The sequence below is a fragment of the Embiotoca jacksoni genome, unplaced genomic scaffold (assembly GCF_022577435.1).
Source record: "Embiotoca jacksoni isolate LCO1_2020_lvr unplaced genomic scaffold, fEmbJac1.0.p SCAF_50, whole genome shotgun sequence".
NCBI lineage: Eukaryota > Metazoa > Chordata > Actinopteri > Embiotocidae > Embiotoca > Embiotoca jacksoni.
In genome coordinates this window covers 1,307,501-1,334,412 of record NW_027185404.1, presented here as the reverse complement: position 1 = coordinate 1,334,412, position 26,912 = coordinate 1,307,501, and the positions used below count along the sequence as shown (strand labels likewise).

General features: G+C 41.4%; 1 protein-coding gene across 3 annotated transcripts in view; it reads right to left on the bottom strand.

Moving 5' to 3' along the window:
• Positions 1 to 26,912, bottom strand: part of grik2 (glutamate receptor, ionotropic, kainate 2) — a 269,550-nt gene that overhangs the window by 118,394 nt on the left and 124,244 nt on the right. For all 3 annotated transcript variants that reach the window (XM_069171981.1, XM_069171980.1, XM_069171982.1), the window contains exon 7: positions 24,083 to 24,256. In XM_069171981.1, the coding sequence (XP_069028082.1) occupies positions 24,083 to 24,256 (174 nt within the window). The remainder of the gene's footprint in view (positions 1 to 24,082; positions 24,257 to 26,912) is intronic.

The window sequence follows — 26,912 nt, the reverse complement described above, 5'->3', positions numbered from 1 at the left end:
TTTTGTTAGTGTGATCTCCGTTTCCATGGCAACACATGGGCAACAGAGAGGATTTCTAGTCTCCAACTGAAAAAATACAGAACATAGAAACACTAAACTGATCAGCTAGTTCAGTCTGGTTGGAACAAAGATATCTGATGAACAAAGATATCTGATGAACAAAGATATCTAATGAACAAAGATAGCTGATGAACAAAGATATCTAATGAACAAATATATCTGATGAACAAATATATCCGATGAACAAAGATATCTAATGAACAAAGATATCTGATGAACAAAGATATCCAAGGACTCATGTGTTTTTAACATTTTAGCTCCGTGTCATGTGTTCAAACCAAACCGGTCCAGCTAGCCACCTCTAGGACTGTAAGTGCGTGACTATCCGTGGTGTTACGGTACGGGTGCTCGGAGCGACCAAAAAGGACCAAAAGAGACCCGACTTCACCAAATGGGTCATTTAATAGAACTGTAACAAGTAGAAACTACATTATAGTACATATTAGATGAAATTCTATTCTAGTTATATATTCCCATTGAGAAGGTGGAGTGATATGTCTAGTGATGAGCAGGGTGTGATGATGTCATGATGATTTGTTCCAAATGTTCAGTCGACCAATCAGATCTCTTGGTCAGAACTACTTGTTGTATAATGTGATCATTAAATTCTGCTAATTTTAAACCTCAGCAGCTCAACCATCCAGATGTACCTTAACGTATGGACCTTTCTGCTGCTATTATGTCTTCTATAACTGCATGTCCACCTCAGAGGAACAGATCTCTCACTCCTTAAATTCATTAGAAGTGCCTAATAGATTATTTTTTTTCATTATTCCTCTATTCAGCAGAGTTTTCACTCATTCTCTTCTGCCAGATTATTACAGCTGCCATTATTTTTTAATCAATTTTTTTGTGAAGCACACAGTGTGAATACCCCGCTCTCCCCTCCTCAAGCATTTCTTTTTTTTGCTGTTGTCAGTTTGAAACAAGCGCTTGATTAAATAGAAACAATGATGCAAGTTTCAATACACAAATTGGAAAAGCTAATCCTCTGCTTAAGATTTCCTCGGGGTGGGAAGATTGAAAACGAGGGAGTATGTTGGGAAAACTGTGCTCTATGAATTTTCTGCAGGCTTATAGAGGCATGTGTTTCAGTGATCTAGGTCAGATCAACACGTGTGTGTGTGTTTGTGTGTTTTCATACATAAATGGAAATATATAAGTGAGTAAAATTATATAAGTGCAGGTGGATGTGAATGTGTGGCCAAGCGGTCTTCTGAAATTCTACCCGTCCCAATTTTTCATGTGCAGTCGTTCAAATGGTGATTTATTGAGCGGGCGTTGCCGCGGGTGACATTGAGAAGGGGCCTTTCTTTCAATGTCAGAGCAGCGTTTCATCAGGATGGGCCTTTCTCTCAAAGTCAAAGCTGCGTTTCATCACACTAACCGATATCCACTTCCTCCGCATGTAATTAGAGAGCCTTTTAATTGGAGCTGCGCTGAATGATTGCTCGTTGTCCATCATGTCTGCGGTCCACCACCTCCTTGCAGCCGCACAGGAACGCTGCGGAACTCATTGAACTTATGGGATGAAGGAAATGGAGAAACCTGCTCAGACTGTAAGGCCAAGTATGAAAACAAAATGTCTGCCATCACGTATGAAGCCTGCTCTCATGAAATTATTTTTACATTATTATCAATTATTATTAGATATTATGAAGTTACATTATGAGACTACATGAAATATTGTAGCAGTGGTGATTATTTTGAAAACAAATAAATGTAGCTTTGCAATAACACGGACATGTTTCAAAGGGAAAACTAATTTGGCCGGCCAGTTTAAATTTAAGGGAGTTTAACCCAGATCTAATGAATGAAGTGGTACACTGTCTTGCATATACATTTTACTTTATATGAGCTGTCCGTTGAAGTAAATGTTCACAACACAAGCATGGAAATGTTTCATATGATGTATGCAGATTCAGCCAGGACCTCAATTTTAAGGTTTGAGATCCCAGTTGATCCTCAGTGGCGTGAGAAGACAATTAATGGAGACGTTTGTCTCCATCGAAAGGCTCTGAAAATTCCAGTTTCTCCAAACAGTGAAAAGAAGCTGCGTCTGTAAATCTGAGCTCGACACGACCAACCTCAACGAATTCCTGAAGATTCAGCAACAAGGACTCATTCACTGAAAGTCTCTTCAAACAGCAGCAAAGTAAAGTGAGGACTGGGTCCAAACTGCTCTGATATTCTATCAAGATAAACCAGATCTGATTGGTCAACTGAACATCTGGAACAAATCATCATGACATCACACCCTGCTCATCACCAGAAATATCACTCCACCTTCTCAATGGGAATATAGAATTAGAAAAGAATTTCAATGTGTAATGTAATGTTAGCTGGACCGGTTTGGTTTGAACACACGACACGGTGCTAAAATGTTAAAAACACATGCATGGATGGCTATCTTTGTTCATCAGATATCTTTGTTCATCAGATATCTTCGTTCATCAGATATCTTCGTTCCAACCAGACTGAGCTAGCTAAGCAGTTTAGTGTTTCTATGTTCTGTATTCATTCAGTTGGAGACTAGAAATCCTCTCTGTTGCGAGGCGGTTGCTAAGGGTCGGACTACTTCCTGGAGTAGTAAACATTACATACGTTACATCAGAGTTTACTGACGCGACTGATTGTTTTCCAGTTGTTAGCCGTACGTTATGTGTTGTGTTGCCATGGAAATGGGGATCACACTAACAAAAAGTTTTATTTTTAAAGGGTGAATTGCCCCACAATATGAAAACATTTAGATTACATATTTTATTTAGTTGGTATCTTATTGTATAATCCCAGTTTTAATTGTGTGTAATAACGCGTAGATAAATGCAAAATCTCCGATTCTGAGCTCAGTGAGAATAGAAACTGTTGTGTCTTGTTGTGACTCAGTGGAAAACCAATGAGGCTCAGTTAAACGGTGTGATCTTTTAATTTGACTGACAAAACCAAATGCAGTCTCCAGAAACACTATCAGCGCCAACAGCTCCTATTGTGGTGATCATTTCGATGTCTTCAACACGTAATGCAAAGAACATTAAGAGTTTGAGCTCATATTTCAAAGTGGCGTAAAGCTGCTCGGATGACTACACGCCAGTCTCCAGAGCAGAGGGAGCTCACAGCTTCCTCCTCAAAGACATTTAGCAGAGCTGATGGAACAGCTTCTTTCTGTCAGTGCGAACTAAGCAGAAGGCAGAAGAAGGGAGGGGAAGGCACCGAGAGAAACAATTAGCCCAGAGGTCCTCGGGATCATAAGTAATAATTTGAGTGAAATTAAGTGGCAGGTTTAACAAGCAGGGATAATTTCACTTTTCCGTTCTTCCTCAGGGAAATATGGCATTTAATTGAGTTAACACTTTTTGTTTGGCAAACAGTCCTGAAGCAGGCCCACGCTGCCACCGCGTCTCATTACCAACACCCAGAAACGGTGTCAGCGCCCGTCCATCTCCTCCATGCCTCCGTCTGGCCCGCTGCCTCCCTCCTCATCCTCCACTCTCCTCCACCCACGACCACTGCCCCTCAGGTTTTTACCTACTTTTGGCTGTTGACCCTGTCACGGAGTTCATGTTCTGAATCTTCTTCTATTCCAAAAACACATTTATTTTGATCAGTATATGAAGAAAGAAAAACAAACACTAGTTCCACTGAGGTAAAAAAAACATGACGTTTTTCAATATTGTAAATACCTGTTTTTCTACACAACACAATAGTCCAATAAATCCAGTCATGTCAAAGTCATATCATTAAATGCTTTACATTTGCTGTTAGTAAATGTAGTAATAATCGATCTGGGAGCTTCTAAGATATTCGACGAGACAATGAAATATCAGGAGTCTTCAAAAATGTATCCTCTGGGCACCATGAATTTATGCAAGATATATATATATAAGATATATATGGTTAGCCTGCTTGAAATAATGGAAACATGTTGAATAAAGTGGCGTCGTAGCCGAAGAAGCTTTGATTTTTATGGATGTCGAGAGAGTTTAATAACACAGATGAAACAGAAAATACATTCTTTCTTGGTTTTAGTCTCCTCAGAGGATTTAATCATGAAATAAAAAAACAATGGGATCTTTTAATATCCAGGTTTAGACTGGAAACTGGAATTAAATTAAGTGTAGTAAAATAATATATTAATTAAAATTTTAATTAATTTAATTAAACTAATTAAAAGTTTGTGACATCACCTACAGTAAAAGAAACAGACAAAACAATGTAAGGCTGTGTTCAGACTGCAGACCAAGCCTGATTTCTGTCATATCCAGATTATATCCAGACTGATTTTTGAAAGTCTAAACAGCAAAGAAACACATAAAATGTATTTTTTGCAATCAGATCCCAACCACATCTGGAGGTTTGTAATTTGATTGCAGTCAGATTTCTGCAGATGTGTCTCAGTCCGGACGCTGTGTTGGCTCAGATCAGATTTCAATCATTCACAGCGACAGTGACACACGGTGACAACATCATATTCAGAGAGACGGAGAGCACAATCTCTGCTGCCAGTAGCAGAGCTGTCAGAATGGAGATGTTCGCACTGTAGTCACGACAAAAGCACTAAACAGAAGCTGAAATAAACTGCTGCTCTGCTTCCTTGTAAGAAGCGCGTACGTCGTTACCACGGCAACCCATGCAGATGGGTTGGTGATGTCTGGATCAGTCTGGACCTCAGACTGGATATAAAAGTGTTCATACCTTTCAGGTCTCAAAAATGGTTCCGCTGCAGAAGTGTCTTCAGCTGCAATACCAGCGAGTGCCACTAGAGGTCGGCTCCAAAAAGCCTCCGGCTCCATAGACTCCCATTCAACTTCTCTCATCAAATACAAAGTCAACTCGGTCTGACTCTGATCTCCTCACTTCTAAATAACAGAGTAGTCTGTCCTAAAGATCTGATTTGAGGAATGAATCTGATTTGCCTTAAACCCTCCCCTGAGGTCCTTTCTGCTGTAAACCAGTTTAAGATGTTCAGAGGGTTTGGATCTGAGCAGAGACACGCTGTCTTCTCATGTTTTCTGTCCCTGTGACCCGTTTGTGTTTCTGTGTGTAGAAGTGAGAACGTTGTCACCACTTTGCTGCCTGATCATTTCCCCCACAAAAAACATCTGTTGACACTCCCTCCCGTGGAGTCCATTGTGGTCCATTACTCCACCCACAGAGAGAGGTGTGGGTGGTAGATTGTTGTTATTTGGACACTGTCCACCCCCGCCTCCAGAGCCCATTTCCAACCAGCCCCCCCCCCCCCCCCCCCCCCCCCCCCCCCCGCATCCTGCAGGCTGTCTAATATTGTCCTGGAAAGCTCTGCGGTGGTTATATTGTGCAGTACAGTAGGTGAACGATGGCTGTGTGTGTGTGTGTGTGTGTGTGTGTGTGTGTGTGTGTGTGTGTGTGTGTGTGTGTGTGTGTGTGTGGAGGGGGTGGGGGGTAGTTCGAGGGGTTGTTATTGTGAAACAGAAGGGAAGCGGTGCCGTCACAGTGCCAGGCAGGACCCGGGATAACGGCGAGCCCAATGGAGTGTTAAATGGGAAATCATCTGTTTTCAGCCACAGATTTAATGTCATTGCTGCTTCCACTCTGCCACCCCCCCCCCCCCCACATACACACACAGCCTCCTTACATCTGCTTCTGCTTCCTGTCCACCCCCCTCACCCTCTCCCCTCTCTGCAGTCTTTTCACCGTCTCCAGATTCCTTTCCTCCCCTCTGTCCTCTGTCCTCTGCCTCATCACGGCCCCTGCAGGCCTTCAGGTTATCTGGTGTACCGTGGGCAGTTTTTCCGCCTCATGTTCACAACGGGCCATTTGGGTTTGCGGCGTCGGTCCGTGTGCCCTCACATCATCTCTCCCAACACTCAGAGCGTTTCTCTGCAGGTCATCTCCATTAGCCACTTGACAAGATGACTGGAGAGAACATTCAAATTTAGGAAACACCTCGCCGCCGCTCCTCCACCCCCCCATCCCCTCACCCAGATTATCTCATCCATTTACCGCCTCGGTTAATGGCTTAACTCATGAGGAAAGTCATCAAGCATTATGACTTTAAAAGTGGCTTTAAAACAGGGCGAGCTGATTGAAAAACATTCACATTTGTGATTGTTTTTTTTTTGTTGTTTTTTTTTAGCAGCGTTGAATTAAGCAGATGGCCATTAAGTGAGACCCTTTCTCCTGCACACAGCGCTTGAATGAGTTCTTATTCAGCCAGAGCTGGCAGCTCCATTTATCCTTTCAGAGGAGCTAATTGATCTCCACCATCCTTGCTCTGTGCTGTATGGGGAGTGAAGGAAGAGAGTGCTCTGACCCTGAGAGAGCGATTCTCCTCTGAAGCACAAAAACAGAAAACAGTCACCTCTGGTGTCCAGTGTTAACATTCAGGTCATAACGTCATAATTAACTTTCTGAGTGGCACTTAAACTATTCGTTGCTGGACACAAGTTTCCTAAGGCTGAATCTTATTTCTATCTCAGCTACTGATTAAATAATTTTATCTGACACCTTTTAAGAGGAAGATTTGACACAACGGATGATATAACAAGCTTTTAAAATACAAAATAATGGCTTCTAATTTCTTACAAAAAGTGTGGAGTCATTGTCAGATTTCAGATGTCTACGAGTTGTTAACACCAAACTGTACATTTTTTCCTCTTAATTCTCACGTGCTGATCTCATGTTTGACGTTGTTATAAAGAACCATTGGAAGCTGTTTGGAAAATGGCAGGTACTTTCCATTAATACTTAGCAGGTGATTGGATGAAACGTCTGTCTATTACATCTATCGGAGGCGAGTTTCAACGAATCAGAGTGGAAGTGGAGTAAACTTTGGATCTCATATCTGTTGCGATCTGTAGCGCATCATTTAAAGTAAAAGAAAAAAGGATGGGGTCTGGGACACGAGCTACACTCAACGTGACACTTCTTTTATAGGCCTCCACTTCTTCTTCTTCTTCTTCTTCTTCTTCTTCTTCTTCTTCTACCTTTTGCAAATTAGTACAAGCACCAGCAACTCTCTTGGTGGCTCAGTTTATGTGACGTATTTACGTGGGTCAGAACAGCCAGAGAAGCATTCTGGCCTGCATGTTGCAATACATATACAGTACATGTACTGGGACATACTACATCTTTTCTCCTGGCATTACAAATAGTACGGTAGTATGGGGGTTGAAATGCACAGCAAGTCAATGTGGATTTCAAATTAAAAGTTGTTTGCTGCGTGTCATTAAACCCTAATCACACCTGGTGCTGCCAGAAGTTCCTTATAGGACGCTGAGTGTTCGAACCTCCCCTTCTTTGGGCAAAAACAAATAACTTGAATCGTGACAAGATGAACTCTAATGTCTCTAAGTCACATTATCATAATAATGTGTGATAATGTGACTTTGGGATCTCAGCCTTCTCACAAGATAGAAATGATCCAATATCTCACCAAAAATCAGAGGAAAAGTCTAAAAACTGAAAACAGATTTGTGGATCACAACTTAGTTTTTCCTTCTTTCCTCTCGCATTAATCATCTGACAACAACTTATGTATCTGCTGTCCCTGGATGGAAAACTGGATCGAATTTTTAATACTTTAACTACATTTTGTTAAGTAAAGTCAGTTTATATATAGCACATTTACACACATATGTGTACCAAAGTGCTGCTCAGCTTCAGACAGAATTACAACACATCAAACAGAATTCAAACAAATTCAATGGAGAGTTATAAAAGATCTGAATACTCATCCTATCACTGGATGTGACGCCCCAGAATGGAAAAAAAGAATGGAAAATAGTGTCAGTGACGTCCAAAAAAAATATCCAACTGTTGGGCTGGAAATTGAAAAAGGTGTGGATTAATCCTACGATGAAATATAAATTCACTATTTCATCATGTTTGAGAAATGTTTGCTAAAAACTACAGTCTTGGAAAAGGATCAAGCCATTTGTTAAAAATTAAACTATATATCTGAGCTGTTTTGTGACATCTTCAGAGCACAGAGACAATAGAGAAACAGAGAGCGAGTCACAAATGGAGTCATTGGATCTGTTGGAGAGGAAAAATATTTAAACTATAAATAGTTGAGAATGCATGAAAAGCTTCAAAAAGACCTGTTTTTAGGGGCGTGTCTGTTTGATTGACAGGCCTGTGGTGCAGTCAGGTTGCAGCTATCGGTGGGCGGGATGTAGTATCTTCAGGTTTCTAATCAGATCAGTGGGATCCACTGCTGGCTCCTCCCCCAGCTCGTCCAAATATGGTCACTTCCCGCTCCAAACCGCTCCGAACTAACAAGATGGTGACGGACAGAATCTGAACTGGAGGCTTCATAATGTTCACAAACCAACGATGACATCACTGATGGATGATGACATCACTGATGGATGCCACTTGACTAACTATCTTCTCTCACAGCACACATCACGTTTCTCTGCACCACTGCTTACATACGCCTTAAAGTTGAGATGCCATTAATCTAATCTGACAAATTTCAAAAGCCGAAAAACTAAATGAAAACCCAAAACAACAGCAGCGAGCTGCCCAGAGATTCACCTGCCATCAGAGCTGCCGTGATGAGCAGCAGCCTCAGGCTGAGCAAAACATCTCACTTAAAACATGTTTTCTGTTCCTTTCAGAGTATCACATTGATGCAGGCTGACGCTGCAGACAGAACATCAACATATGGACACACCTGGTTTCACCTGGATTCACCTGGATTCACCTGATTTCACCTGGTTTCACCTGGATTCACCTAGTTTCACCTGGATTCAACTGATTTCACATGGTTTCACCTGGATTCACCTGGTTTCACCTGGATTTACCTGGTTTCACCTGGATTCACCAGGATTCACCTGAATTCACCTGGTTTCACCTGGTTTTACCTGGACTCACCTGGATTTACCTGGTTTCACCTGGATTCATGACCTCCTCCTAACATTAACTCAACATGGGCTGGAAATTAATATTGTCATTGACATTTAAACATAATTTAACCAACTTAATACAACTCAGAGACAATTTTGAGAACATTGAAATACAAAAAGTGTATTTGTCCCCATCAATAATTTAGTGAGATCTGAAACTCCAGAAAAAAAAAAAAAAAAAAAATCACCATTTTTACTTCCACCTCATCACAACAGTAAATCAGTGAACAACAGCTTTGTTGTTTTTGAAATGGTTCTAAAAATTGTCACCTGCAACTGCTATTTTTATTATCTGACTGAATTTTAATTCATTATTTGAGTATTATTATTGCTATTTAATTATCATCAACATTACCCAAACTGGACGTGATGCATCAATATGTTTAATACTGACACTCTGACAAAGATGCCTCGTTTTACTGTTGTGGCCGTTAATGAAAGGAAGTGAAGGTCCTTTTTATGATACAAGTATACAGTGAGAAAAAGTGTTCAAGTACATACAATGTAATCTTCCTTTATAAATGGATCATGTGTTCTGTACTGATATTTTTTTATCGCCATCAGACAAATGTACAATACAATATATGAATGTATATAGTAAGTGTAAAGTACATTAATGAACTAAATATACGTGAAAGTAAGTACTTACTTTTCACTGTTGTTTTTTCATGCTGTTGAAATTGTTTAATTGTAAAAACAAATGCAAACAATTGAATCCAACATCCATTAATCCTGAGACACTTCCACTTTTACATTCTTCAGGCTTTCATTAAATAATGTATTACAGCTTATTGTGGTGCAAGTATTCACAGGAAGCAATTTGGTGGATTAGTTAGGGCAAAGCGTGAAATAGACATGCTGGGCCACAACAGCAAAATGTGAGATTGGTCTATCTAGGCATTAAAGTTACAGGCTTTGAAAGCGTGAAACTTACACGCACGTAAATATCATCATCACGTGGGACCATGTGACCAAGGTCCCGCACCAGAAGTCGTGATTACAAATACAAGGGACATTTTGTTGACAGTATTAGGAGGCAGGAGGGGCGGCATGGTGGTATTAGTCACAGACTGCCAAGCGGGACGACAAGGTTCAACAGTGACAACTTTTTTGTTTGGAGTTTTTTTTTTTTTGTCCTAACCCCAACCATGTTTGTATTTTCTCGAACTCCAACCATGTGCTTATTTAGAAACCCCAACCACGTTTTTGCTTGTTTCCTTTTCCTGTAAATCACATAGCTCTCAGCATGCAGTCGGTTTCATTGTCGCCTACTACAGGAAAGTGTGTAACGTTCACACCTAGACAGCGCAAAGTGTGTCTATCTCACGTTTTGCTGTGATACAGGGTTAAGTTACCACATAACTCAAAAAAAGTGTTTTAACTAATGCCATGACAAATCTTACACTGATATGATCAGACTGGGAAACAAAGACTTTTATAAACCCATCAGTCTGACTGAGGATACGTTCACTGTCACTGCAGCAGCGTTCAGTCTGACTGAGGATGCGTTCACTGTCACTGCAGCAGCGTTCAGTCTGACTGAGGATGCGTTCACTGTCACTGCAGCAGCGTTCAGTCTGACTGAGGATACGTTCACTGTCACTGCAGCAGCGTTCAGTCTGACTGAGGATGCGTTCACTGTCACTGCAGTAGCTTTCAGTCGGACTGCGGATACGTTCACTGTCACTGCAGCAGCGTTCAGTCTGACTGAGGATGCGTTCACTGTCACTGCAGTAGTGTTCAGTGTTCACTTCACACCACAGTAGCAGCTGCATCGATGACGGGCCGTAATGACTCCATCCTGTGTTCTTCCTGACAGTAAGCGGGACCTTATTTATTGCAGCATGCAGCAGACAGAAGGTCCTCGAGGTCCAGCTGCCGTCCCCGAGGCCACTGAGAGTGAAGGCAGCCATTTATCTGTTTGAACAGCGTCTGTAAAGCTGTGATGGAGTTCCTTTGATAGGATTCTCTCTCAGTGAAGGAAGAAGAGAATAAAAAGGGAACAAGCAGCAGAATGACTCAGCTGTGTGAAGTCTTTCAGCCCCCGGGGCCTTAAGTTGGAGCTTCCTTTGTGTTCAAGTATCTGAACATCTTCAGGTGTGAGGCGGACTCACTCCACGGTTCCCCTGACGACGCACCACAACCTGGGTAATAATGAGTGTGGCCTTATGGGCACTGATGACTCAGCGTGGGGACAAGAACTACAAATTTCAATTCCATTTTTGCTTTTTGCGTTTTTTCATCACAATGTTTTGGCTGCAAAGTCAAGAAGCAGCTGCACGTCGAAAATACAGTTATACAGTGGACTGTGAACACACACACACACACACACACACACACACACACACACACACACACACACACACACACACACACACACATTAGATTGATAGTGTAGACACCTCTGTATGTGTCTGAGATATATAACAACCTACAGTGTATGTGCTGGTGTGTTTGTGCAGTCAGTCCTGTGTGCAGGTAGAGACGAGGTTCACTCGAAGCCACTCATCCACTCTTCATATCTGTTCACACTGTAAATTGTACCGTGTTGCAAGATTGTAAAACCACCTGAGGCAAAATTGGAATTTGGAATTTATAAATAAAATGTATTGGACTTGGCTTGACAGACACGCCACTCTACTGTTTACATGTGTAACTATATGTCCAGCAACATTTTGCATAACTTTAATATCTAATGCAGCTGCTAATTAAAGCAACAGTACAAGTAAAACCAGGTTTGTGACTCTGACCTGACTTTTACTGTGAAGCTTCACACACATATTGTTGTATTTGCATAAACATCCCTGAAACCTGAAAGTTCTCTGTCTCTTATAAAATTAATTCTTTGTTTTTACAAAGGTTACACAGTTGTGAGACCCTTTAATTCTCTTCCTGTGACTGTCATTCTCAAAATATCAAACATCTCGTCTTCCCACTCTTTCAGTTCTCCTCGGTGTGACCGCTTCAGTGTCTCATTAACTGTGAGGACATGATGATTTGTGTTACACCGGTGTGTTGGCCACACCCCATCTGATTACAGTTTGTGTAATGATACGACTATCAGACCGTCTGCCTCCTTCTACTGAGAGACTTCACTGCTGAAAGTGCTGAGAAACAAAGAGAAACACCCTTTGTTGTATTTGATCTTGCTTAAAGCAACACAAATGAGTTTTAAGTCTTTCAGCAGAGCTTTGCTAATTAAAAAGACTGCAACTCTTTGAGGCATGCTAATGCCCCGGCCCTGAATGGACTGCAGACATGACTAGCAGCAGAGCTCTGCCATATTGCTTTAGTAGCAGAATCCAGTGTCCCGTGACTAAGACACACTGTCAGGAGGACTAATAGTCTTAACACTCAAGTGAATCTGATGAGTTTTTCCCAGCAAGCAGATAATGAGCAGAGAAAGGAATCTGCTATAAGGACCCTCAGAGCACTACTTTGTACTCCTGCAAACTTTGTGGCGGGGCGGCGTCGTGATGTTGGCAGCGTGTGCTCTGCAGGATGAGCTGGAGGCTGTAATGTGACGAGCATGTTGAATCTGAACCAGTGTGAAACAAGACACTGCAGTGTGCAGAGCCAGACGTTTGATACGCTGACAACAGTGACCTGAAGGGAGGTAAACACGGTGGACTTACACGGCATCTAAACGACCGGATATCGTGTCGACCGAACATGTTACTAAAGTGATTTTTCTTCATTATGATAATGAGACTCCATCAGCACTGCGAGTCACCTCTGCTCCACTGCATGTTAGACTACCCCTGCACACAGTCAGAAACAATGCACCGTGGGTAACAGATCATGGAACGACGAGAAGCTGAAACTACCTCATTACATCAAGATGGTATGAAACTCCCACAACATCCACAGTTAAAAGACCAGCGGACAGAAGAGCGCTGACAGACACCAGACACTCATTCAAATCTTATCTCTTAAAATAGCTGCATCAGTGTGAACCAATCATCAACCATCAGTGATGTCATCATCCACCAGTGATGTCATCGTTGGTTTGTGAACGTTATGAATCCTCCAGTTCAGATTCTGTCCGTCACCATCTTTGCTAGTTCGGAGCGGTTTGGAGCAGGAAGTGACCATATTTGGACGAGCTGGGGGAGGAGCCAGCGGTGGATCTGACCGATCTGATTGGAAACCTGACGATACTACGTCCCGCCCACCGATTGCTGTAACCTGACTGCACCGCAGGCCTGTCAATCAAACAGACACGCCCCCAAAAACAGGTCTTCTTGAATCTTCTTTTGTAATGAATGAGGGATTATTTTCAGATGGACCTCCAGAAAACTAATAAGAAGGAGTGACTTTAGCTAACAACACCGAGATAACTGATGGACACATTTTATTCACTTTGGATTTGATGAGAGAAGTTGAATGGGAGTCTATGGAGCCGGAGGCTTTTTGGAGCCGACCTCTAGTGGCACTCGCTGGTATTGCAGCTTAATACACTTCTGCATCGGAACCATTTTCCAGACCTGGAAGCTACGAACACTGCTATGGTATATATGGTGTGAACCTACAGTTGCATTCATTGAACCAGTTAAACAATAAAAGAGTCAAAATATATGAATAATAGTGTTCGTGGAAAGAAGGAAATCATCTATGTTTTGAGATTAAAGATACAAATTGTCTTTATGTATTAAAGGGTTAATAATAAAATCACAACACACTCCCCGATTTTACTGTACAACCAAACAGAACTGTCAAATCTTCAAACGTACTCTCAACTATATTTTGAATATTAAATAATTAACAGCATCCTGACACTGTGATTAAAATGATGGTCTGCAGGAAGAAAAGCTTTGATGTTGACGGTGTTTGGAGTCCAGCTCTCGGTTCTTATTAAAGTGCAATTTCCCTAAATACATTTTTAAAAAGCCTTGTACATGTTTGTATTATTTAACGAATGAACACAAATCATCTTCATCATCTTCATCACTAACTGTAGCTTCTTTTCTCTCTGATCAGATGTTTTATTTCCGTCATTCCAGTTGATGGTGGAGCTTCAGTCTGTTTGCCTTAATCCGTCGCTCTGTTTTATTTATTGTAAAGAAAAAGTGAAAAAGTCGCAGAATGAAATCAGTTTCTGTTCCCATTCTGGATTTTTTAATCGATGTTGTACAACTGTTTTACCAACTGATTTCAGGCTAACAATGATTTTCTCCTAAAACAGGAATAAACAGCAGTTTTATCTAAATGTAGTCAAGGTTTAAAATTTCCGTGCAAATTAATGAGCAGCACCAAAATATTACTTTCAAAAATTAAAATATGAAATAAATCACTGAAGTCACATGTTAAATATTTGCCAGATTTTCTGTTTTATGCTGACGTACACAGAATATTTTGGGATTTCTGACTGTAGATTGGAAAAACAAGGCAACTGAAGACATTAATGTATGATCTGATATTCCATCTGTAAGAAATTCAGTGTTTGTTGCACCTGTTATTCAGACTGGGAAACATCCTTCCTATGAGACCACATCCGTCCTCTCTGGGGACGTGGCAGCAGCAAACGGATCGGAGGGGAGGCGTTACCGTGGCAGTTTGGGGGGGGGGGGGGGGGGTCAATGTTGCCTGATCTGTTTCCAAAATCCAGATTATGGCTGTATTTTTGCAGTAACCCGTCTCAGGGGACACCCGTCCAGGCAGCGACCCAGTGGTGACACCGGCGGGCTGGGACTCATTAATCCAGCCGTGTGCTGCTGCTGCAGACTGCAGGTGACAGCAGCACTCACATTCACACACACAAACACTACACAATCACACAAGACCACACAGAGAACAGAAAAACATATGTTTATGTGCATATATATATATATAGTAGCCAGTTTTTCCATATATACAAATGCCCTTGATTCATCCACAGTGATACTAAAGTGATGTGTCCTTTTCTGACCAACTGAATTTAGATTGACTCTTAATGACTGTGACAAATAGACTGGGTGAAATGATTCAGAGGGAACGGCACCAAACAGACTTCTGGTGAAACAGGATGATGAATCACATGATAGTCTTTCAGAAATGGCAAAAACACAAACTTCAGCCCCCTGGAGTCTGAGTGCGGAGGCACACGTGTCCCCCAGCGTCCTCCGGGTCCACAGAAACCTCAGCAGACACTAAGTGACTCTCCGGGTGAACTCGGTGGCACCGGAGTCACTCCTCCTCGTCCTCACCAGCGCTGCCAAGCACTCCCAGCCTCTGCACAAGTAACGCCAGCTGCCGGAATAATATCCCCACGACATGTCGCGGCCAAATTCCTTCCCCAGCATGTGGACAATACCCGAGCCAGGTCCAAGTCTGTGAGCCAGGGAGAGAGATGCAGAGACCGCTTGATGCACACAGAGAAGCAGATGGAGTAAACTAAGCTGAGAGAGGCTTCATCTAGGAGGCGGGGAAGGGCACGGTCCAACGGCATCATCCCGGCGCCGAGTGTGGGGCCACAGCCAAAACGTGGAATAACCAAATATTAGCCTCCCCCTAATGAGATCTCCTTCAAACAGCTCCAACTCTAGACAAAAGCTTTGGAAGCATTTCAAAGCTGCAGAAATGGTCCATCAGGGCAGATCCCACACTGCAGCTCCAAATCTGTGCGTCTTGGAGAACAGTGAGTGTGTAGAGAGCTGCATGATCTGGGTATTAAACAGCAGACAGGCAGCTTCTTCCTGTTTGTATTCAGCTGTGAGCTCTGACAGCTCCTGAAATCCCTGCTGCTGCACACCTGAACTGAGCCCGGGGTCAGCACCCACAAACCCCACATCAACCTGCAGAGACTAAAATCAGCGGCGGCCGTGTTTCCCAGCCTGTCCTGCCACTCACAGAGGGCTCCATCGACACGGCATGACTGACAGGTTGGAACAGGAACAGGAGAGAGCCCAGAAACCCAGCGCTCAATCCCTGCACCATCTCTGTTAGAGCCAACACACACACACACACACACACACACACACACACACACACACACACACACACGTCAACCAGTGATGGAGGAGAAATAAAATTGCTATTTAACAATTAATATCTTTAAAAGCACTGAAAGATCAAACCAAAATGCTGTTCCAAAGTCGGTATCAAATTCTGGATTATGTGTTTAAAATAAGGTCAGATTTACTTACTTTAATATTTTTATTGTAAGTTTCAGTTTCAAATTAAAATAAAGTACTGTTAAAGTATTCTTTAATGCCGAGATGATGATGAGAATCCTTGTTATTAGACTGCAGAGGGCTCAGGACTACTTGTACTAAATCGTAGGTGTATTTCTGATGGATTGCACCGTAACAGAGCTTCACAGCTACAGTGCACCAAATTCACAGTCAATTTAAAAGATCAGTTTTTCAACACTGTCCTTTTTTAAAAGAATCCAAAACTGGAAAATGTGTTTTATAATTGACTGTATTGCCTAATAATAATTAATGCAGCAGACATTATTCGCTGAAAGACTGAGGATCAGACCAGAATAATGACCTCATCCAGTGACTGGATACAATGTTACAGTTCAATATTGTTTTCAAAATCACGGTGTAATCCTCATTCATTTCTCCCTTTGATCTGTTTTCATAGAATGAATTATCTCTTCCTATTAAGTTGAAGATTCGAGTGACATGAAGTTATTGTTGTGATTGATCTGTTTTTTTTCCATTCTGTTTTTAACCTTCTGGTTTAATATGAATATAAATGTATTCATCAGGTGTTTAGCATATAAATTAAACATTATAGACATGTAAAAACAAGTTATTCCCGCTGGATGAACATGGATGGAGGCTTCTTCTCCATCCAAAGAGGATAAAACCATCCCAACCTTCATTCTCGCTCCTTTGATCTCCTTATTAATCTCTGTTATTATTGCTCTCTGCGTCTCTTATTCTTACTCTTGTTTTTACTCTTTTGCCGTTTGACTTTGTTCCTGACTATTCTGTCGGTTTACCTTCATATGTATTCCCTTTTCTTTTATTCTTCTTGTCGTATGCTGGAAGATCAACTTCTTTGTCTATAAAGTGTGATTTTTACTTGTTTATCTATTTTAAAGCCAAATAAATGTTAAATTCAATCAGAAGAACTGAAACACCGTAACATCAGTTGCAACCTGGAATTTTTCATTTTTAGTAAATTTAGTGCTTCACTAGCAATTTCATTTCATAGTTTTCATCCCCTTGATTCTGTCTGCCAAGTTGTCATGATGATGGTTTAGTTATCATGTGATCTGTAGGGATAGTTTTATTGTTATCACATGACTTAAAACCCACTCAGGTCCTTTGTGAGCTCAACAAAACTCCAGCACTGATGAAGGTGTTGTGAAGTAGTAAAAACTCCCAGAAAAAGGATAAATCAACCTTGTTATTAAGTTTTTGGTAAACTATTGTTTTGTTGCCGTGACATCTGATATTTTCTAGCAGGAAAGTTATGTAATTAAAACAGGAAATGGCTCAACAACACAAATGAAATGTTAAAATGATGAGAAGTAAAGAATGAAAAGCCAGACAGCGTTCAGAATGTTTGCTTCTGGATTAATAAATGTAGAATAATAGCTATAAATAGAAATACATAAAAGTGGGTTTATTGGAAACCACACAATAATATAAAAGTACCGACACAAGTTGAGCTGGTCGGCCTTTAGCAAAGTCTTCTGCTCTTTAATAATATTCCTCATATGAATGATTCCCGGTGCCCACCATGAGCCTGTTTGAGTGATGCTCGGATAATAAGAATCCGGGAATATGTCTGATGTCTGTGTGACATTTTTTATAACTCTGTTTGGATCAGACTTTAAATGATATCTGTCAAAAAGGAAATAGCTTTCCATGGCGGCCCCATTTAAATGTACCCACAGGTATAGCATATTTATGGTAATGTGGGATAGAAGTGATTCAGCAGCAGCAGCGCTGTGACTCTGAATACCAACCGTGTTTCTGCAACAAACAAAGAGACGACCTTGATGACTGCAGGGTCGGCCGGCTCCGCTCAGACCGCAGTCCGAGTTAACGTCCGAGTTATCATAAAGAGATAAATGCAGAAATTACAGTCGTGTCCAAGTGTTTTTTTGACCCTGTTTCAATTTTCCGGGGCACACAATGAATCAGACAGCAGCTAAGGCAATTAACAAGGAGAGACATTATGGTAATGAGAGCGTGGAGCTTGTAAGGTCACTCTCGTTGTGCATGTTAAACCATGACTTGGGGCAGGTACTCGCAGCCGCCCCAATAATTGAAGGTAGCATATAAGGAATGAGGGGGAGAATTAGTTTACCTGATTTGTCAGACAAGCAAATGCTGCAGAAATAAAACAACTTCATGGGTTCACTTAATTGTCCTCCTGATGAGATGCAGTGACACGGGATGAGGATGAGAAGCTGAGCGGGGTGACAAGAGATCACTGAGGGGAGAGTGAAGCAGTGAAAACATGAAGCTCAACCTTTTGGAAGACGTCTTAATAGAAATATCATAAAGTACAAAGGTACAAATTAAAACAGCAAGTACAAACACTTTGCAGTTTTCCATAGTGAGGTGTGTGGCTGATGATGCAACAGTTATACGTGATTTTGTCGAGCTGATTTCAAGGAGCCAGATGTGAATTTTGCAGAACAGCAATGCTTTGATACACACTTTACAATATTACTCAGTGGCGGCTGGTGGGGGGCAAACAAACTGAAGCCAGACTTCAGCTAAGCCCCCAAAAGAATCTAACAACAACACAACCCATTAATGTTACCTGAACACCAGCCAGTCGCACTACTGGAACATTCATTTTACCCTCCACTCCTTCAGTGACTCAGTCATCTCAGTCTTCTTTGACTGACAGCACGGCCAGTGAGTCTCAGTCTGTGTAAACCAGGAGGCGGGGCTCTGTGTGGAGCTGTGTGCACACTGTCTGTTAGAAACCGTCATCAACACGGATGTTGACACATTTACTCGGATGATACTCGTCAAAAGTACATAATCCGTACCGGGTACTCGTTTCAGCCGAGTACTCGTCTCATCTCTAGAAATAGTTCCACTGGAAGTTGTCGTTCCGCTGCCGGTCAGACAGAAAGAAGCATGAGTTACCGTGTGATGACGTCATGGTGATGTGAGGTGAACCTGAAAGATGACGTTGAGAGATGTTCAATGACACGAGATAGAAAAATGTAAAACAATACCGATTCGCTGCCAATGAAAGAGGGAGGGGCTGAAAATCTGAACCAGCCAATAGAAGAGCAGCCTCAGGTCACGTGGTCGACAAAATGTTGAAGGACTTCATTCACTCTCATTTTGCCGGCGCCCCGAACCAGGAAGAAGATCATTTACACAGAAAATACCTGAATATCATTTGTAAAGTTTTTATTGAATGCTTACAGACTGACAGACTACCAGGTGACGTTTACCAGCAAACTATTATTATATCATTCATTTATGTTTTATGTGTTAAAGTGGCATTTTTTTTATAAAAAAGTTATAACTGACTTAATCCAGTGAAATATGAACTATTTATTGTTATCACTACATATTTCCTCTCTACTGCACTATAAATATCTTCAGCTGCTTCTATGACTGAATTCTGAGTGTGAAAGTTTTGCTCCATACAAAAACAGGAATGCACACGACACAAACACTGATGCATGACGTCACATTTCATTAATCATCTGTCAGCGGTGACCTCAAATAAAAACACACTGAAATTATTTCTACATCAAGTTGACGAGTGAAGGAAGGAATGATGAGACACAGCCAACACTTGGAGTCGGTTAATAGTGCAGTTAATCAGTCTATTTGTCTTCTAGGGTTGCAGTGGTATCATAGTATATACCGTGCTATTAAAATGGAGGGTTATCATACCGTGGACATGTTCCTCACTCCGTAGTATATTAACGAAAATCATGATTGTTTAACCATCAATCATAAAGTACACTGTTGTAATAATTTTCCACATCCCGACTCCATCTTTTCCAGCTCGGGGTGCTGACATCAGTGTTTGAGTTCAAAGTATTTAAAGCGTTTTCAGAATGTTTACAACCAAGTATTAAATATTGGAGTAAATATTTATATATATAATATAATTATTCCATAATGAAAAGAAAGATTGCTTGCAGTTGCATGCAAAATAGTTCAGAAAGATCCACCTCGAATAACCACAGCAGTAAAATCTGGCTTTACATTTGATTGATTTTCTAAATGGAGACTTTTTTGCCTTTCAAATTACCAAATTAGCCTATGATGACAATAATGATAATTATAATAAGCCCGATTCTAACGAAATACGGTAAACGGTGATACCGTTGCAACCGTACAGTCTTCTCTTTTTATATGTTTTGTTTTGTGAAGCATTTTATACTGCAGCAGAGGACAGTTGTGTATCGATGTAAAAATACTGTCAAGACACAAACAAGCCTTTCAGCTTCCAGAAACACTGGACTGAACCGAACCGGACCAAACCGAACCGGACCGGATCCGCTGAAGTCATTGTGTTTGTGCTGGAAGTTGTCCGATGTAAATGTTGCTGTGACTGGTACGCTGACAGCCAGTTAAGTGCCGCCATCCATCTCTGACAGCACAGATCAAATGTTAAATCCAGGCTATTTATTGTTGAACTAAACAACACGTCACACCGGTTCCACAACTGCCAAAAATACAACATGAAGTACGTCACAAATTAAACTTTAAAAGATGACATCAACTTCAGCTCCAAACGTATTATTTTTAATTCATCCGCTGCTCAAACTGCAGTTTGCAGCTGTAGAGGAGAAGCCGTGTGGAAGTGGAGTCCGTGCACTGCTCACTCAGTGCAATCCGTCATGATCTGCAAGTCTATAAGTTACAGCACATCAGCAGTTCAGCGGCTGAGCACACAGCCGTAAATACGGCGCACAAATGAAGCCGTTAATCAAACGTTTACGGAACCTTTCACCATGTCAATATGCATTAGCTGCTGACTGATTGCCATTTGTCTAATTAATCAATCCCCACCTTCAAACTCATATGCCATTAATTCACTGATGAGCAGGGTCACAGCACACTCCTCACAAACATAAATCTTCCCCTGTCGCCGATCCAAAAATAACCACTCTGCTCGGATCGCCTCTGCAGCACATCACAGAGAGAGAGGGATGATAATGAAGATGAAGATGATGAGGAAGACCTTTTATTTTGCCTTGTTTCGTGCTCTTTGTGCAGACTACAGATGTTAGATTGACTCCTCGGAGCGGTTCGGGCCTGAAACTCTCTCTCGAGGAGCTTTAAAGGCACTGTGAGCTTTGTGTGTTCAGAAAAAGTCTAGTCATTACACACACAGTCCATTTCAGGTCTCGAGTGGGAAACTATTGATTGAGCCACAAATCTAACAAAAGGGGCTTAAACTGAGTAACACCCACTCTCCAATATCAATCCAGGAACATGACTCAGCAAGATCTCGCTCTTTTAGACACACACACACACACAAAAAGGGAATCTGCTGTTCCCCGGAGACGAGCCACTGTTTTCAATCAGCAGCCAACATGTTGCCGCCAGAGCTTTCCAACTGGAAGGAGACCAAGCAGCTCCACTGGCCTAACATTTAACACCTCAGCAGTCGTGGGAATAAAACACGAGGACTCTGATTTCACTTGTGCCCTCCCTTCACCCACTCTCTGTTCTCCTTCTCCTCCTCTCTCTCATCTCCTCCCTCCTCCATCACTCTCTCTTTTCCTTCCCGTTCCCGGTCTCTGGTGGGTTGACGGTTTCTGGCAGAGTTCCCAGATAAGAGAGTGGTATGAAAGCAGTGCGGAGGAGCAGTTATTACAGGCGGCGTGGCGCTGATCAGACAGCTCTCAGATCACAGCAACAGACACTCCTCCGACGCCACCTGGGACTCATTTGGAAGTCGGGGCACAAAAGGTTTTTGCATTCGACTCCCGCAGGGCGACGGAGAAGTTACAGTAAGAGAAAGCAGCGCGTGTCGAGCCGAACACTTCCGTCACGTCCTGAACGCGTTTTCCATCATCACTGAATTCACGTCTGTAAAAAGCAGCCGGGCGGCAGAGACGAGAGAAGCCCAGTCCACGAGGCTTCAGGTGGACTGGTGAGAAACACATCTTCCCCACATCACTTCCACTGTTTCAATGCAGTCAGTTCTGGAAGTGAAGGGCTACCATTGGTTTTTTGTATTTCAAATTTTACATGACTCACAGTTGGATCATTTTTACGGCTTGGATTGGTCTGAATCTCCCCAGAACTGGGAGTCATTTTAATTAACAACTCGCTTTCAAAATATCTAGTTGTTCACTGAGAAGAAAAAGGTCAAAGCTTTTATACAGAAACTGTCATCTTGTCAAGAAGTATCCGATCATTAAGTTCATGATTCAGTCAAAGATTAAAGAGTTGAAAAAACGGAAAACGCAACGTAAAGCATTAATTCATTTACTTTTAAAGTCTGTCTCAGTTTTGATGGAATCCAACAATCATGTCAGAAAATATTGACGTGAAAAACACGAGTGTTGCAACGCTATGCTCTGTGACACTGCAACAATTCAGACAAATTCTTTATTCATTTTTAATTATTAGTTTACATGCAAAGATTTGTGTCAATTTATTTTTCTCAGACTGCACAAAAAAACACTGTTATGATGTCAAATATTACTCGACTGAGAAAGGAAAATGCAGAATTGCCTGTACAGTCAATTCTTCTTTCCTCAGATTTTATGGATATGGAAGTGTTTTCTAAATACTTTGACAGTTTTCCTAAAATTAGATGAACACTCTGAACCCTCGGCTTTTTTTAGGCTAATTGCAGTACGTTTACTTTTCAGCTCTTATCTCAGTCATTATAATAATTATAAGACATTCGTGCTGTATCTTGGTATTTTTTAGATTTAAACAGATCTTCCATCATTTGATTTCATAACACCTGCAGATTTTTTTTACTATTTGTCTTTGTCAAGGAAACAACAGATTGCATCCTGTGAAACTTTGTTCAGGACAGGTATCTTTTCATACTTTGTGTAAGGAGATTAGTGAGAACTGGAAAGATCGTAACCATGATGGAGGGATGTGAAAATGTGAAAAACCCTGTGCTTTGTGCTGAAGGGAAATAAATATCATTATTTCATTTACTAAATTCTTTCATGCCTTTTGAACCATTATTATGTAAACACATTATTCATGCATCTTTTTAAAGTTGTTTTTTGTTTTTTTTAATTTTATAGGTTTCTTGTGTCTTTGTTTGACATTGATAGTGGAGATTGACAGGAAGTGAAGGAGAAAAGAGTCGGGGAACGACATGCAATCATTTGGCTATCGGGTCGTCCTGCACTTTTCATATGAAGTCATGTCAGCCATGTGTTTTCAACAATGCAGATATTTACTATGATTTAAAAGCAGATCATTAAACAAATCTCCGGTGCACAGAGAACCTGTATCATTAGTTTGTTTTGGTTTTTTTTGGAAATGGGTGTGAAAAAATATTAAAGATATGACTTTCGTTACATCCCTTTAGCTTTAGTATTGTGGCTTTTAATTTCTATTCAGGGTCTATTTTGTTTATTTTGACCTGTGCTCTCCCTGAAGTCCGAATATTGAACAAAATGCCTCCTCTGATCCTTTTATGGACTCGTGTTACTTTCCCAGAACAAAACCCTCTGCAGACTTTGATCTGTCTTGTTACTTGCATTACTATATACAAATGTGTGACGAGCATCATTATGAGGCTCTGAGTCTCCTTTTTATTGTGATATGCATTTTATATTAATCAATGACAGATTCATGAGTCATTCAAACAAGAGTGATGTTGGGGGGGAGGTGGACTCAACTGTACGCAAGTTGATTGAATCTGATGTTGATTAAAAATGATTTTTCTTGCCAACCCTCCGTTGTATCGACAACAAGCATCATTGGAAAGGCCAAGTTTCAGTGTTCATATGTGTTCACTGCAATGAATATCTAATAATCAATTCATTGTGTCGTCAGGCTCCCTCCAATGCTCAGCCCTGGTGGCACCATATTTTTCTCCATGGCAACAGTGTTTGAGAAGAAACTGACTAATAGGAGACCACTTGTTTCACTGAGAAGATAACTGCCGTGCCATGAAAACTGTTCATAGAAGACCTGAGACGACACAGAAGCTGCAGATTAATTTAAGGATTCATTCCTTCACCACTCATTCATGCATTCATTGAGACTCACGGTCATGAAGCCGTCCAGTAGACCAGAGTCAGGTTTGGGTGGAGCCTGCAGCCGCTCCATGGACCACTTCTCAATTATGGAGGCCACCTGGCTGTTCTCCGTATTGAGGATCCTGAAGCCCGTCATGTTCACACCGCTGTACCGGTACGGCTCTACGTCCAGAGCAAACAGGTCCTGTAGAGGAAGAGATGACACTGAAACTGGGAGGAACGGGCTGAGCAACAACATTACAGTGGAGAAAAAAAATAGATTTCACAACCCAGGTCAATCTTATTTAGTGAGTCTCAGACAAAAAACACGAGGACGCTTCAATGATGGGACAGTTCTGGGGTTTTTAATCAGGGTGGCAGCTCCCTGCTATTTCCAGTCTTTGTATTTATTAATGGCTAAAATATGTGGGCAAAAATCTTATCTGTAAACATTTGGAAGGTGGGAATAATCTATTACAGATTTCCTAAATTAAAAGTCCCTTTTGTTTTCTCAGGGGAGAAGGTGTCGGACATTTGGAGCTCACGTGAACATAAAACTGTGAATCAGTGCAAACGATGAACAGCTGTTTGGAAAAGTCACTGTTTTAAATTCTGTTGTGTCTTCCACCAATGTTGAGTGATGAAGGTACAAACACAAACTTAAGATAATGCTGACTGATGACGATGACATTGTCAGGAGTCCTGTTTTCCTCCGTTTTACCCCCGATCACCTCTCCTCCTGTGTCCCCTCAGTCCCCTGTCTGCTTGTTCTGTGTCTTCCTCTCCTCACCTCCCGTGGCCACGCCCCTCACCGGTCCCAGCAGATGCAGCCACTCACCCCGGATCATCACCTGCAGGTGTGCTGCATCTCCCTGATCACCTCCCCGGACTATATGTACCCTGCCCCTGCACTCCTCTGGTTGTCGGTTCATTAGTTAGTCACCCGTCCGTCCTCCGTCCGTCCTGTTCCCGTTCCTCCGGCTCCTGTTCCACCTGCGGAGCTACCTGTCGGAATCACCAGTCGGTGGAGTTGCCCTCCCGACTCGGAGGATTATAGACTCTGTTTTTTCCAGCGGTCCTGTCCGCTGGTCTGCCGGCTGCCCTGCCAGCCGTGTCTCCCCGGATCAGTCGGTTGAGTTGCCCTCCCGACTTGGAAGCAAGTGGACATTGTAGGTGCCACCTTTTGGTTTGTTTGTTTTTGGTTATTGAAATAAAGACTGTATTTTGGAACTAAAACCCGAGTCTGTGAGCCTGCATTTGGGTCCTGGTAAACACCACCATGTAACAGACATCACATATGATGCCGGAAACACTGCATGGATGTTGAGGAGTTCTGTTAAAGGAAAATGGGATTTTGCTTTTGAAGAAAAACTGCCAGTCTTTTGAATAATGTTCCCCTTCAGGCTTGAGTTTCGCTTACGTTGATCTTGGGTCAGACAAGTTATGTTTAGGAATGAAGGTTGGGTTGAGTGCTACAAGGAGTTGTGATGAGATCAGTCATAAGAAATTTACTGTTTACTTAGTTTTGCTCACAGAATTAAAAACATTTGCTTTCAATTTAGAAACTTTGATTTAAAGGTAAAAGTTTTAATTTTGTGACCAAAACTGTAAGAGCAAATTTGTTTGCAATGCAAATAGATATAATTCCCAGTTTGTATAATTTTACTTGCAATACTCGATTTTTGATCACAGGGCGAGAAATTTGCTTTTAAAAGTTTTTTTTTTTTTCTTTTTTTTTTTTTTTCTTTTTTTTTTCTTTTTTTTTTTTTTTTGCTTGAATGATGAAAATACAAAAATACCTTCATATGCACATCTTTGTCAATAAAATGTGTTCACAGTGCACTTAACTGTAAAATGAACCTAAGAATAGTTTAGTTAGAAACCTTGAAAAAGTTCTGACAAGTACATTGATGACAAAATACTTCATGTTCTGTTCGGTATTCATGTTAAGTCCTTATTGTTAATGTGTTTTCAGCCCCCGTGAAGCCCTTTGAATTGACTGAATGGAGCGATATAAATAAACTCCCCTTGTCTTCATAATAAAGGTCAGATTGTTTGAGTTGTATTGTTCCATTAAAGCAGCGTTCAGATGACATGTTCTGTTCAGAGGTCGGTTTAAGTCTGTTATGAATATTTCCAGCGGAACATAGCTGACTCAGTATCTTAGTGGGAAACGTCATCAGAACGAAGTGAAGGAGTCAGAAGTCAGATTGTTTTTCTGGGAGAAGAGCTTTCATGGCAGACTGAAGGTTTCTGAGTGCGCAGTGACTGGAGCTCTGAAATGAAAACTGGATCCAAAGGCAGACCGAAAGTGATCACAGCATCAGAGGATCGATACACCGAGCTTTGTTCACTCAGACAGAAAAACAGCTTCATCACAGATACAGACTCCAATAAGAAAAAGTCGCTTTAGTAGATAAATCACTTCTCACAAGGACAAACAAGGACAAACTCTAAGAGTGGACGGAGACCTTCCAGAGTTTCAGTGGAGGACAGAAGAAAGTTCCATTTCCTGAGCAGGAGACAGAATGACAGTGGATGAAAGCCACATCTGTAATATATATAGAAGTAGTTCTGACCAACAGATCTGATTGGTCATCTGTGCATTTTGAACGTGCTGAAATCACCATGACAACACATCCTGCTCATATATCAATATCACTCCACCTTCTCAATGGGAATATATAATTAGAATAGAATTTCATATATGTAATATAATGTAGTTTCTACTTGTTATAGTTCTATTAAATGACCCATTTGGTGAAGTCGGGTCTCTTTTGGTCCTTTTTGGTCGCTCCGAGAACCCGTACCGTAACACCACGGATAGTCACGCACTTACAGTCCTAGAGGAGGCTAGCTGG